This window comes from Muntiacus reevesi, chromosome 2 (assembly GCF_963930625.1).
Source record: "Muntiacus reevesi chromosome 2, mMunRee1.1, whole genome shotgun sequence".
Lineage (NCBI taxonomy): Eukaryota > Metazoa > Chordata > Mammalia > Artiodactyla > Cervidae > Muntiacus > Muntiacus reevesi.
The window spans coordinates 108071543-108087370 of NC_089250.1; the positions used below are offsets into that span (position 1 = coordinate 108071543).

General features: G+C 38.2%; 1 protein-coding gene across 1 annotated transcript in view; it reads left to right on the forward strand.

Annotated features, from left to right (window-relative positions):
- MCU (mitochondrial calcium uniporter) overlaps positions 1–13963 on the forward strand; it is a 207053-nt gene extending 193090 nt beyond the window's left edge. The window contains exons 6-8 of the mRNA XM_065922547.1: positions 20–223; positions 9899–10015; positions 11985–13963. Coding sequence (XP_065778619.1) covers positions 20–223; positions 9899–10015; positions 11985–12062 — 399 coding nt within the window. The 3' untranslated portion in view covers positions 12063–13963. The remainder of the gene's footprint in view (positions 1–19; positions 224–9898; positions 10016–11984) is intronic.
- The last annotated feature ends 1865 nt before the right edge of the window (positions 13964–15828 follow it).

Below are 15828 nucleotides of genomic sequence, written 5' to 3' on the forward strand. Positions count from 1 at the left end.
AATCATGTACAATCTATAGGTACGAATTGAAATCAGCAGAAAAGCTGAGAAGAGGACCACTTTGGTGCTATGGGGTGGACTTGCCTACATGGCCACACAGTTTGGCATTTTGGCCCGGCTTACCTGGTGGGAATATTCTTGGGACATCATGGAGCCAGTCACCTACTTCATCACTTATGGAAGTGCCATGGCAATGTATGCATATTTTGTAATGACACGCCAGGTAAGAATTCTTCTTCAAGTAACTTTTCGTGACATAGTGAAATTTTGGTTGTCAAAGTAATTCTCTTTTCTCTCATATTCTTTATAAGGCCAGTTCCCTTTAAGTAAATCACTTATCCTTTATACACAGTCACTCACATATACACACATGTGCACACATGCTCATGCATGCCAATTATGTATCAGGCACTAGTCTAGGTGCTAGAGATAGAGATATGTAAGACATTACTTTGGCCCCCATGGAGAAAACAGACTATTAAGAGAACCATATAAACTGCTAAATTCATAACAATATTATGGTAAGATAGAGAATAAGAAGGCAAAGGAGAAGAGAGGTCAGCTGTAGGATAACTTATTCAGCTCAGTTGGCTTGGCTTTTTATGTACTCTGTAATTAATGTAGCAGTCAGATGGGGTAGTTTTTTGTTTTTATTGAATATTTGGAATGGAGAATTGGTGAAAATTAATCAAATAAACAAAACTCTGGGTTACTTCTGAATATATCAGTAGTATAGGTATTTGTTATTGTTATTTTAACATCAAGGAAGAGAAGTGAAAATTAGATATCTAATCATTATTCTCTTCTTTAACAGCCAAGACTCATGTATTAAATATCAGTATCTAGAACTAATTATTATTAGTGCTATTTTTTTAGTAGCTTGGAAATCCATGGGAAGTATGAAGGATTTATTACTGCTTTATGTGATGCAACCACAGATCCAGGCTCCCTTGAATAAAAATCATTTGAAATAGTTGAGACAGATGAGAAACTTTTTCTATTTTCTTAAGTGGCAAAAGAATTCTGAGAGTTGCTTCTTATGTTTTTACATGGCCTCTGTTGAATGAACAGATATTTTGTTTCTGTTGTCATTAGACCAGTGGTCATAGGCCTGTTTTTGTGATGGAAAATGAAAGCTCAAGGGTGTTATTTAACCTTTCTGGGCCTCCCAAATTTGTCTAGTGGGCAGAAGAGAGAAAGCACATTGCTCATGTCCTGCTATGGTTTGCCCAGCGTCTCTAGCACTTAAACCGATGTTTAGCTCTTTTCGTCACTCTATATGAACAGAGCTGGCAACCAGATCAGTCTTACCTAATCACACCTCTGGGCATGGGTTGCATATGTCTATATGTCTGTCTGCATGTTTTTCCCCCTTTGTCGGCCCTGTCTCTCACTCATACATCTCTTTGTTGTTGTTTAGTTTCCAAGTCGTGTCTGACTGTTTGTGACCCCCTGAACCGTAGCCCGCCAGGCTCCTCTGTCCATGGGATTTCCCAGGCGAGAAAACTGGAGTGGGTTGCCATTTCCTTCTCCAGAGGATCTTCCCAACCCAGGGATTGAACCCACGTCTCCTGCATTGGCAGGTGGATTTTTGACCACTGAGACACCTCTTTAATGGGTTCTTTTTATCAGTTGAAATCTAGACTCCTTAGCCGATGTTCATAACTGGTTGCTGTCCTTTCCAAATGCCTCTGAACTCATCTGTGTATGTACTAGGTATTTTAAACACAGTGAATTATAGTTGTCCCTTGAACCTCAGGGTTTAGGGACATCAGCCCTCTGTGAAGTAAAAAAAAAAAAAAAAAGATCTACATATAACTTACAGTTGTCCCTCCGAATCCATGATTTCTCTGTATCCATAGTTTCTCCATACCCATGGTTCCACATCTGGGGATTCACCTGACTGTGGATCATGTAGTGCTATAGTATTTACCATTGAAAAAAATCCACATATAAGTGGACCTGTTCAGTTCAAACCCATGTTGTTCAAGGGTCAACTGTATAGTCTTTGAATGTGTTAGTTGCTCAGTCGTGTTGGACTCTTTGTGACACTCCAAGGACTGTGGCCCTCTAGACTATCAAGATTGCCGGGAGAAATATCAATAACCTCAGATATACAGATGACACCACCCTTATGGCAGAAAGTGAAGAAGAACTAAAGAGCCTCTTGATGAAAGAGGAGAGTGAAAAAGTTGGGTTAAAGCTCAACATTCAGAAAACTAAGATCATGGCATCCAACCCCATCACTTCATGGCAAACAGATGGGAAAACAGTGGCTGACTTTATTTGGGGGGGCTCCAAAATCACTGCAGATGGTGACTGCTGCCATGAAATTAAAAGACACTTACTCCTTGGAAGGAAAGTTATGACCAGCCTAGACAGCATATTAAAAAGCAGAGACATTACATTGCCGAGAAAGTTTCATCGAGTTAAGGCTATGGTTTTTCCAGTAGTCATGTATGGATATAAGAGTTGGACTGTGAAGAAAGCTGAGTGCTGAAGAATTGATGCTTTTGAACTGTGGTGTTGGAGAAGACTCTTGAGAGTTCCTTGGACTGCAAGGAGATCCAACCAGTCCATCCTAAAGGAGATCAGTCCTGGGTGTTCATTGCAAGGATTGATGTTGAAGCTGAAACTCCAATACTTTGGCCACCTCATGCAAAAAGCTGACTCATTGGAAAAGACCCTGATGCTGGGAAAGATTGAGGGCAGGAGGAGAAGGGGACGACAGAGGATGAGATGGTTGGATGGCATCACCGACTCAATGAACATGAGTTTGGGTAAACTACGGGAGTTGGTGATGGACCGGGAGGCCTGGCATCCTGCGGTCCATGGGGTCGCAAAAAGTTGGGCATGACTAAGCAACTGAACAGAACTGAACTGAAACTATCCTACTGTATGGTCTCTATTTACCCAAAATGCCCTGAGTTTTCCACCACTTCCTTCCTTCATATCATTCTATTAACTGGAAAGGTTTTCCTTGTTGATCTCTACCTGTCATCAAGATTTACTTGTGAAAGTGTGAAAGTGTTACTCACTCAGTCATGTCTCTTTGTTACCCTGTGGACTATAGTCCTTCAGGCTTCTCTGTCCAGGGGATTCTCCAGGCAAGAACACTGAAGTGGGTTGCCATGCCCTTCTCCAAGGGATTTTCCTGACCCAGGGATCAAACCCAGGTCTCACGCTTTGCAGGCAAATTCTTATGCCATCTGAGGTTTACTTAAATGCTTATTTTTCATTAATATTTGACTACTTCCCTGCAGCCCATTTTGATCTCTCCTTCCTCTGAATTCCTTTGGCACATGGTTCCTCTCATTTCATTCATCCTATACCATCTTGTATTATAATTATTCCTGTTCAGTGTCTTGTCCCCTCTACTAGACTGAGAGTTTTTGAAGCAACGTGTCTAATTTTTATTTCCATACCATGCCTAATACAGTGCCTATCTGTCCTGTTTAAATGCTGAACTGCTGTGATTCCTCAACATTTTTGCTGCCCCCAAGTGACTGGTTGCAAAATAGCAGTAGTAAACAATTTAGTCTTGTGAATAGGAAAACATTGACCAAATTGAGTGTAAAATATTCTTCCCCATATCAGTTCCATAAATGAACACCCCTGAAGCAAAAGCCTATTCAGTAGCATTTAAACTATTGAATAAGCATTTATTAGCAACCTAAATAGATTCCAAAGTGTGTTAAGTTCCAAAAAATTTTTATAAGATGGCAAGTTCCTTGAGATCATAAAATCAAGTAGAATATTGAATTTTACTAATATTTCGGTGAGACCTGAGTACCACTTTCTATCATATGAAAAAGGAGCCTGACAATAAGAAGTTGCCATAAGAAAAAGTTACTTAAGCAGGCATGTGAACCACTATTCAATACCCTAGCCCAAGTGTTTTCAACAAAAGGGATGTCACCCTCAAGGAGGCAAAAATTGGTTCTTGAGGAGTAAAACATCTTGGAAATTACAACAGATAAATGGATACCACAATATATCTGTGGTATTAAAATCTCTCGGGGAGAAGAGGCAGCTAAGGGGAAAATATCTAAAAAGGCAACTTGAGGTAATGATGAAAAAGGATTAAGAAACACTGACCTAGCCTTTGATACCCTTTGTCATCTCAGTTCCAACATTCATGCTTTATGTTCTGTTATTCCAACACACTACTTCAGTGACCGTTCAGGACCCCCTTATAATAAAAATTAGTACGCCTAAACCTTTAGGGTCCTGGCATCTCTCTTGTTTCTGTCACCTCCTCGTGTGTTGCTCCCTTTCTGCCCCAGTTAGACCGTACTGCCACCTGTTCAGTCTTCGCTCCCTTGTCTCTCCATTACATGTGCTCTGTAAGCTCCTAATCTGGGGTGATTCTAGCCATTTACCCTACATCCAGGCTACTGAGCATTGCTAGAGAAAAATCATCTAATAGTATGGAATGGGCAACTGCTTGTGTTTCTCATTAGATTTTCTTCCCCCATAGAAAATTATTAGTTACTTCAAGATTTCACATCAAGCTCCTCATCCCACCTTTAACTTTGCCTGCTACTTCTAGAAAATTGAGCTTAACAGGTAGAAGCTTTCTAATTCCTAAACTCTGTGAGTTTAATAGTATCCTTACTGACTCTTTCATACTATTTCCTTAAATTCAAATAAGAGGTGGCATTTTCCTAATCAGAGCTAGTTCTTCTGCCTCTTCTTAATCTTATTACCTCCTTCCAGAATCTTACCCCAGTATATATTTTTTGTGTTTTCTCTATGTTACCAAACTCTCCCTCTCTGACTCTCTTTCCTTTATAATAAAGCTCTCCATGTCTTTCTTCTCAGCTATTATCAAATCACCAAGTTTCTAGAATAGAATCTAGCCTGCAGTTGCTTAGTAAATGTTTGTTGCCCAAGAGTGGATACATCAACTAGATCTGAATAAATTGAATTAGTATATACATTTATATCCTTACCACAGATAAGTAAGTAGCCTAGTCACAGCAACTTAGGTGAAAGTAGAGGGCTTTCTCTCAAGTTTTTAATCCAGCATTTGTCCCTTTGGTCAATATTATTTGATCCAGATCATGATTCTATCTTTTTAACAAGCTTCCACAAACCCCTCAACTACTGTTCATTTGTTATCTGTCATCCTCAGTAATTAAATATTTACTTCTGTCTCCAGTTGTGGCATACTAGGTAATCAGAACAATGCTCTCATTAGGAAATGTTAAAATAGTTAAACAAAACATAAAACACATCTGCCTGTAGATTCTAGAGAACACACAGGATAACAAAAATTACCAGGCAAGGACCAGAAGAAGAGAAGTCTGAGTGAGGTGAGTCTGGTGTTTAGGTGTCCTTTTTCCTCTGGGGATTTATACTGATTAAAGGCTGAGAGGCCAAGAAGCTGAGCCATACTTGATAACCTAAAAGGACCAAAACCATAGACATTCGTGTCCAGGGATTGCTAAAATAGGTTGAAACACATTTGCTTTGGTTTGGAATTTTAAGGCCGCTATTGTAGAATAGAAGAACCTGTTCTTTCAGTCATCCCAGTGTTGTAAATTAGATTGAAGTAGTCCTGGAATACTGGAAATCCCATAGTGCTAATCTCACAGGTTCCAGGCAGAAGAAAATATTAATCTCCCTGGGAAGAGATAACATTATCCTAAGCATAAATACAGAGTTAAACATACAATAAAAAATAAACAGATACACAAGAAAATACCTACAAAAACAATAGATGTTTGAAACACAGATAGGAAATCTAGTAACTGGATTTATCAGACAAAGCCTTTAAAATGATTATATTTACTATATTCAGGGAGATAAAAGGTAAGGTTGAGAATATTAACAGATAACTTGATTTTTTTAAAAAATCAACGAAAATTCTAGAGAACAAATTTAATGGATTGATTTAACTGCAGAGGAGACATAAGCGGGATATAGTGACCTGGAAATAAATCAGAATAAATAAATATGGAAAGACATAAAGAAGTAAAATACAGGAGGAGGTAAGAGGTACAGAGGATAAAGTGAAAAGGCCTAATACATTTTTAATTTTCTTAGTGTCTCAGAAGGAGAGGAGAAAAAGAATGGGAACAAACAATATTTAAAGAGCTGATGACTGAGAGTTTTCCAAAATAATGAAAGACATTAATTTATAGATTTAAAAATTCTGTCAAATACCAACCAAGATAAAGGAAGAGAAGCCCACATATAGACACATCAGAGGTAAAATTGCAAAAGACAAAGACAAAGAAGAAATCTTAAAAGAAGCAAAAGAAGAAAAAGAAAGGATTGCCTTCAGAGGAGTCACTGTTAGATAGCATGTCAACCACAGAAATGAAGGTAATCTCAACCACCAGAGGTAATAGAATGGTACCTACAATGTGTTGAAAGAAAATAACTGTCAACCTAGGATTCTATACTCAGCAAAAATATCCTTCCAAAATAAAGGTTAGATAAAGATTTTCCAGACAGAGGAATAGAGAACTTGTCACCTGTAGATCTGTACAAAGGAAATACTAGAGGTTGTTGTTCTTTGGGCAGAGGAAGGTTATCACAGATGGAAAGTCAAAAAAAAACAGGAAGGAATGAAGAGCGATGAAAATGGTAAATCTGTGAGTGAATCTAAATGAATATTAAATGGACTTCCCTGGTGGTCCAGTGGTTAAGAGTCCACGTGCCAATGCAGAGGACGCAGGTTTGATCTTTGGTCCAGGAAGATTCCACATGCCACAGGGCAGCCAAGCCCATGCACCACAACTCCTGAGCCCATGTGCTACAGCTACTGAAGCCTGCACACCCCACAGCCTGTGCAGCAAGAGAAGCCGCCACAGTGAAAAGTCCGTGCGCCACAGCTAGAGAAAGCCTGCGTTCTGCAGCAGAGACACAGCACAGGCAAAAAATAATAATAAATGAATGTTAAGTGTGCAAAACAACCTAATAAACTCTTATGGAATTTAAAATACAGAAAAAACTAAAACATACAAAAATAGCATATGTATAAAATAGCATATATATCTGGAGGGGATAAGTGAACTTGAAGTGTTTTAATGTCCCTTTGTTGCCTAGAAAAAGGGTAAAAGTACCACTTCCATTCCACTTTTACTTTTGGTCCTAGCCAGTGCAGAAGACAAGAAAAAGATACGGTGGATGAAAATATTGGAAAGAAAAACAACTGGCATGATTCATAGATTTTGCACACAGAAAAATTTTAAAAACATATATAGATAATTGATTAGAATTCATAGGTGAGTTTCATTAAGGTTACTGGATACAAGGTCAGTGCACATAAATGAGTTACATACCTATATGCCAACCTCAAATGGTTAGAAAATGAAAGTTTTTTGAAAAGATGCAACTTAAAATGGCCTTTAAAAATAAACCATGCAAAAGATGTACAAGATGTCTATGTAGAAATGCATAAAATTAAAGGAGATTTAATAAATGTAATGATACCACATGTTCATGGACCAGAAAAGTAAATACTGTAAAAATGTTGGTTCTATCCACATTGATCTGTTAGATTCAGTGCAACCCCAGTTAGAATCCTGATAAGTTTGAGATTGGGGGAAGAGATTTGATTAAGCTACTTCTAAAATTTATATGGAAATAAAAAGACTAAGGATAGTCAATAAACTCTTGAAGAAAAACTACATAAAAGGATTTACTGTATCAGATATGAAGACCACACCTTTAGTAGTCTACAGCACTGCTACGGAGGTCACTATGGTACTGCCGTGATTAAGACAGTGACCCAGGGATGGACAGACAGTCCAGTGGAATGGAAGAGAAAAGTAGAAACAGTCCTAGTATAAATGAACTTTTGATTTTAAAAAATGGCAATGCAGAGACAAAGTCTTTTGGTAAATGGTGCTAGGACAATTGATTGTCCATATAAAAAAAAGAAATGACCCCATCCTTATTCTATAAACAAAAATTAATTCCAGATGGATTGTTGATCTAAATGTGAAAGGTAACATGATGAAGCTCCTGGAAAATAATAATACAGAAGAATATCTTAATTACTGTAGATTAGAAAATAACTTTTTACACAATAAAAAGTGCTAACCATAAAAAATAGGAATAATAAATTAGGCTTGTATTAACATTAAGAACATCTTTTTACTGAAGAGCACCATCAGGAGGGAGAATGAGCTGGGAGGAGATGTTTGCAGTATGTATATCCAACAAAGGATCCATGTATATTAACAAATCCTACAAGCCAATAAGAAAGACAAACAATCCAGATATGCACAGGCACTTCTAAAAGAAGATATGCAAATAGCCAGTAATATAAAAGAGGATATGAAAAAGCCTCAGCCTCATGAGTGATCATGAAAATGCTGTGTATCATCAAAAGAAGTAAAAACATCTGTCCACATAAAAATTTGTACACAAATGTTCATAGCAAGATTATTCATAATAGCCAAAAAGTGGGAAAACCTGAATGTCTATCAATTGGCAAGTAGGTAAATAAAATGTAACATATTCATTCAATGGGATCTTATTTGGCAATAAAAAGAAATAATGTACTGATACATGAAACAAACAACAAAAAAAGGAAAAAAAGAAAAGAAACAAACAGATGAGCCTTGAAAGAAGCCAGACACAAAAGGCTGTATGTTGTATGATTCCGCTTATGAGATATCCAGAATAGGCAAATCTGTGGAGACAGAAAGTAGACAGGTAGTTAACCTAGAACTGGAAGTATGGAGGGAGATCAGATGTGATATTAAAGGGTATGGGGTTTCTTTTGGGGGGTGATGAAAATATTCTAAAATTTTCTGTAGTAATGATTGTACAATTCTGTGACTGTGCTAAAAAGCACTATTACACCTTAAATAGGTAAATTGTATGGTATCTCAAGTAAAGTTGTTTTTAAAATGTAAGGTAGGGCTTCCCTGGTGACTTATGAATCTGCCTGCTGATACAGGAGACACAAGTTCAATCCCTGGTTCAGGAAGATCCCACATGCTGTGAAGCAGGTAAGCTGTGCACCACAACTATGGAGCCTGTGCTCTAGAGCCCCCAAGCCACAACTGCTGAGCCCCCAAGTGCCCTAGAGTCCGTGATTCACAGCAGGAGAAGGCTCCGCAGTGAGAAGTCTGCACACTGCAACTGGAGAGAGCCCCTGCTCTCTGCAATTAGAAAAAAGCCTATGCAGCAACAAAGACCCGGCACAGCCAAAGATAAATAGATAAATAAAATTTTATAAAATAAAATATGAGGTAGTCATGTAAATAATATAATTTAGGAATTTGGGATTAACATACACACACTACTATATATAAAACAGATCAGCAACAGGGACCTACTGTATAGCACATGGAATGATATTCAGTATTTTGTAATAACCCATATCTGAATCACTGTGCAATACACCTGAAACTGGTACACACAAAAGATGAATATCACAAACATGATAGTGAGTGAAGGTAGCCATACACATTGCGTACTATCTGACTTCATTTTTATTCATGTAAAATTTTAAAACCAGGTGAAGCTGATCTGTAGAGCTCAGGAAGATGTGTTTTAAGTAAGAAAACTATAAAGAGAGCAAGAAAACAGATACCACAAAAGCCATGATAGTGGTTATTTTGCAGGGGAAGAAAGGGTGAGTAACTGGACAGGGGCAGGAAGGAGGCTTCTGAGTTATTGGCAGTTATTACCTGGTGATAACTAACGTTTATTATGTGATGATGATCCTTTAGGAAGTACATTTTTGTTTTGTGTACTCTTCTGTGAGTGTTGTCACAATAAAAAAATCTTAAGAAATAAATATTTAACCTAGCACGTGTCAGTAGTGTATATGCAATCATGTGTACTGAATCTAATCAATAGTAAGTGCTTATTTTGTGACGATAGTGTGCTAAGGACTAATAATTTAATTTTTCTTTTATTTTTGTAGGAATATGTTTATCCAGAAGCCAGAGACAGACAATACTTACTATTTTTCCATAAAGGAGCCAAAAAGTCACGTTTTGACCTAGAGAAATACAATCAACTCAAGGATGCAATTGCTCAGGTAAGTTTTCCAAAAATGAAAGTAAACCCCAGCCCCATCTTGTACAGTGGTGGCATCATCATCTATAAATCACGCTACTTAAATGGGTAAACTCTGAAAGAATGATCCAGTCCTCTTCTTCTTATGCAAATTATTCCTCAACCAGTAGAAATGACTGTTTTAAAATATACATCTCTCCAGGAAGTTGTGTATAACACAAGCAGGGATTATATAACACAAGAAAAGATAATGTGTCCCATCTATCCTGTTAACACTAGCATATTGAAATTTTTAGACCTATTTTTAGTTTTTTAGTTTTCGTATCTTTACCTGTCTGTTTTTACCTTTCTCTCTTTTTTAAATCTTTCTACAATTGACCCCCAAGATCTCTCACCTAAAATGTGTGGTAGCAATGGGGCAAAAATAGAATCCAGGTAAAAGAGACTACTAGAAATTTTTGCCAGGTGCAAGTCAGAGGTTATTGAGCTACTGGACGCTTTTTTAAAAGATTGGTATTTTATTTCTCATAACAGTTACCTCTTTCACATTTCTGATTATGCCTCCCCCTCACTCTGATATCTTTGATTTGGTTAAGAAATACTCATTCCTTTTCTTGGCAGTCTTTCATGACTTTAGAGGTTTTTTAAAACCTCAGGAAACCATTCCCTTGTCTTCAAAGTTTAATTATCTTCTCTGGACCTTCTCCACCTTCTCTCTCCCTTTGTGATGATGGGGTTTGCTCTGAATAGGTTTAATTTGTCTTCCTGCCTCGGCCTAAGTGAATTCTTACCTTCTGTTGCTGTGTGTGGTAGTTGTCAACTGGAGGGAATGTAGCAGAGTGGTCTCTGGAGCTATTAAAAAAATAGGTACCTCAGCCCCATCTCCACACTGGGGGTAAGGCCCAAGCATGTGTGAGTTTTGAAAGTGCTGCAGTTGACTTCACATCCCTATTTTTAAAATTACTCATACATGAAAAGCTTAAACAGCAACTAGACAAACAACTAAAGTCTTAAGCATTTTTCTGGGCTCCAAAATTACTGCAGATGATGATTGCAGCCATGAAATTAAAAGACGCTTACTCCTTGAAGGAAAGTTATGACCAACCTAGACAGCACAGTAAAAAGCAGAGACATTATTTTGCCAACAAAGGTCCATCTAGTCAAGGCTGTGGTTTTTCCAGTAGTCATGTATGGATGTGAGAGTTGGACTATAAGGAAAGCTGAGCGCAGAAGAATTGATGCTTTTGAACTGTGGTGTTGGAGAAGACTCTTGAGAGTCCTTTGGACTGCAAGGAGATCCAACCAGTCCATCCTAAAGGAGATCAGTTCCGGGTGTTCATTGGAAGGACTGATGTTGAAGCTGAAACTCCAATACTTTGGCCACCTCATGCGAAGAGCTGACTCATTGGAAAAGACCCTGATGCTGGGAAAGATTGAGGGCAGGAGGAGGAGGGGACGACAGAGGATGAGATGGTTGCATGGTATCACCGACTCGATGGACATGGGTTTGGGTGGACTCTGGGAGTTGGTGATGGACAGGGAGGCCTGGAGTGCTGCGGTTCATGGGGTCGCAGAGTCGGACGCGACTGAACTGAACTGAACTGAGCAGCATAATTTAAATTCTGGCTCCAAAAATAAATAAATTCTGGCTCCATACAAAAGTTTGTGCAAGGGCTTCTCTGAAGAAATGCCATCAAGGTACATTCGATGCTCTCACATTCTTGAGCCCCGAGTCCCGCCCTGTTGATTGCACAGCCTTTTCTGGAGGCTCTGCTGACAGCTGAGACTACCAGGACCAGCTTCTGTTTCCGTACCCCTTTACTGTCTGTGCCTTTAACACCCTTCGCCACTGAGGCACTCCTACTTTCAGTGATTCAGATGATTTCTCTGCCTCATAATGATGGAGGAAAGACAATTTCCTTTTCTCAGGAGACAGTAATATCATTGAAACTTGACTAGCCAGTTTTTCTCACCTTTTGTTTCTATTTTAGGCAGAAATGGACCTTAAGAGACTGAGAGATCCGTTACAAGTACATCTGCCCCTCCGACAAATTGGTGAAAAAGATTGATCTGCAAAGAGCCTCCGAGTCCCGGCAGAAAGAACACCTGTTTATAACTATGGCCTTTTTAATTAAAGCATTGCAGGTGGAAGCTGGGAGCCATGTTGGGGTAGAGGGTTTTTACCTTTAATTAAAAAACAAAAAGATCTTAGGGAAGAAAGGAGTGTTTAAATCTGAGGATCACGCTTTGTGGAATATAAGCTCAAAGGGCTTAGTGAAATACTGTCTTAATCAAGCATCTCAGTTTCTGGATGAAAATGATGCACTATATGGTTGAGAGATTCACAAAGAAAAATTGATGCTGGGGGTGTTTGTCTCTTGCATCTTCTTTGCAGGGTCAGCAAAACAGTAACACACCAGCACCCCACTCAACTCTAATTTTCTTTTTTTAATTTAACTTTTCTTAATTTTGACATAGGAGTAAGTAAATCCACCAGAAAAGCAAAACCTCAAGATATGTGGGTGGCAAACAGAGTCTGAGCCCATGTCATTAGCTTTTACTTTAGACTGGACCCAGTCTCTGCAACGTTACCATGAATCTCTCCCGTTTGTGCACATTTCTGACCACCCACACCTGTTGGTACACTAATTTTATCCATATGATAATTGGAACCAACTTATGACTGTTTGATAATTGACACTTTGGATTATCCCTTCATACCTTCTTAAATGTCTATATATTTCAGTGCTCTGAAATCACTATCTAGAAATCATTGGCAACACTGCATGAGGTTTCTTTTGTTTTGTTTTTTACTAATTAATCTTTAAGAGGAAAACAAATTTCCCTCCTTTATTTAACTATCCCATTGATCTCTCCCTTCACAGCTCAAGCCAGAGGGGGAGTGTTTAGCTATATTACTGAATCAGGAAGATGTAAGGTTTACAAATTGGCTAAAAATCATGGCTCTGTAGCCATTTCAGAACCCCAATAGTTTCATTGCTGTTAATCTGCTTGTGTGACAGCATTCCAGGCCACCCAGATGGCCTTGCCTTGTCTGGAGGCTTTGTTAATCTCGAAGGATACACACTTCCATGCTGTTTGTGAACCCTCCCACCTCCACCACTTAAGTAGTTGTAAATCAAGTGAGTGGATCTCAAAGGGTGCAATTTATCTTTATATAGGAATACATTTCTATGGTTTCTTTCAACCTACCCTCTTCACCCTATTTTTTCTTATCTTAAATTGAGAGAAAGAGGAAATAATCTTATACTCTTATCAAAATATTTTCTATCGTATTTCCAGATGACATCTGCACTTGGAGAGTCAAAGGAATCTGTGTCTAATATCCTGTTTTTATTAATAACGACTTGTGGGGGCAGGATGAAAGGTTGATGGGGCTTGCCACACAGCTAGTTGATTCACTTTGTTCTTTCACATGGTCCATCCCTCCTCCTTGTGGCAAGGGTTTTCTTTCTCTTTTTCTTCCTTTGGGATCATTGTGTATGGAAAGAAACACTTTAAGTGACAAACCCAGACTCCAGGTGCCTTGCAGAGGTTGAAGGCCAGCCAGGACTGCTGCTGCTGCTCCTGCCACCACCCCTCCCTGCCACTGGCATGACGGAATGAAAGGATGCATGTCTCCACTTCCCCCTCCTCCCACTTCCTTCCTCATCCGCCCCCAAGTTGTTCAACCCCCTTCCCTCATTTATTTCTGTTAAGCTCTGTGAATTATTTTTAAACCATTTATCCTGTTTGTACTGCAGGGTTTTTAAGAAGAAACAGCACAGTGCAATGAGCAAATCCTTTCAGGTTGTGTGGGAGGCTAGGGAGGGGAGAACGTGAAGAAAAGTCCTTTAAACAAATAGCAAAATATTGAACATGTGTAAAATCCTGTATCATTTATGAAATATGTATAAAAAGCAATGTACCTTCTGGAACAATAAATACTTATTCAATTTTTGAACTATAACATCTCATTCTTTAAAGGAAATCAACCAAAATCAGAAATAAAAACAAACTTGTGTTCTTCTGATTTAAAGTGGGAAACTTTTTACCTCTAAATTTAATCTTTATAAAAATACAATTTGGAAATTGTTTTGTACCTGGAGCCTGTACTTTTAAAAGGCATTTTATGAAGTCTTCCTAAACTTAAGATGGTTGACATTTTCCTAGTTTTTCAGAGCCACCAGAAGTTCAGTTATCAACAACCCAGATAGCACCAGCAGAAGGCACTGAGTCTAATATCTTGATTAACAGAACTGTCTACCTTGTGTCAGAACAACAGATTACCCAGTGTGGTCTCCTGGACTCCAGAAACTTGCTCAACAATGAACTAAGATCAAATTCCCATTATTTTAAGAGTTTGTATCAAATTTATAATGTTTACCAAATGGGAAGATACCACATACTGCCTAATCCATTGAAGGCATATCGAAAAGCATGTGTTAAATCTCTGCATTAAGTGCAGTGTGAGATATACCAAGAGCCTTCAGAGCCATGGTCCTGCCTCCGGCCAGCTCACAGCTACCGACACAGACATTCCTAAGATACAGAAGGCTTAAGAAGATAAGATTGAAAATGTTAAGCTGTTGTTTGCATTCAACAAATAACAACTATACTCATGCCCCTGTGGTCAACTAATCTAAGATAAAGTAGGCAAGAACATACAATGGAGAAAATAGTCTCTTCAGTAAGTGGTTCTGGAAAAACTGGACAGCTACATGTAAAAGAATGAAATTAGAACACTCGCTAACACCACACACAAAAATAAACTTGAAATGGATCACAGACCTAAATGTAAGGACAACTAGCATAAAACTCTTACAGAGGAAAACATAGACTACTCTCTGACATAAATTGCAGCAATGTATCCTTTGATCCACCTCCTAGAGTAATCAAAAACAAATGAGATCTCACTAAACTTAACTTTTGTACAACAAAGGAAACCATTAACAAAACAAAAAACCATTAGCAAACTAAGCAACTGACAAGGGTTTAATCTCCAAAATAAATAAATGGATCATGCAGCTCAATATCAAACAAACAAACAATCATATCAAAAAACAGGCAAAAGATTTAAATAAACGTTCTCCAAAGAGGATAGGCAATGGCCAAAAAGATTCAAAGATGCTCAACATCACTAATTATTAGAGAAGTGCAAATCAAAACTACAATGAGGAATCACCTCCCACCAGTCAGAATGGCCATCATAAAACCTATAAACAGTAAGTGTTGGAGAGGGTGTGGAGAAAAGGAAATCCTCCTACACTGTCGGTGGAAATGTAAATTGATACAACTGTTATGGAGAACAGTATGGAGGTTCCTTTAAAAACTAAATATGAACTACCATATGATCCAGCAATCCTATTCTTGGGCGTTTATCTGGAGAAAACTGTAATTCGAGAAGATACATGCACCCCAGTGTTCATTGCAGCACTGCTTAAAATAGCCAAGACATGGAAGCAACGTAAATGTCCATCAGTAGAGGAATAGATTAAGAAGATGATGGTTCATATATACAGTGGATTATTACTCAGCCATAAAAAGAATGAAATAATGCTATTTGCAGCAATATGGATGGACCTAGAGATTATCATATTAAATGAAGTAAGAGGAAGAAAAATATCATATGATATTACTTATATGTCGAATCTGATTTTTAAAAAGTGATAAAAATGAACTTATTTACAAAACAGAAATAGACTCACAGATCTTGAAATCAAGCTTATGGTTGCCAAAGGGGATATGTTGGGGGAGGTAATAAATTAGGAATTTAGGATTAACATATATACACCATAATATATAAAACAGGTAACTATTAATAGTAAGGGCCTA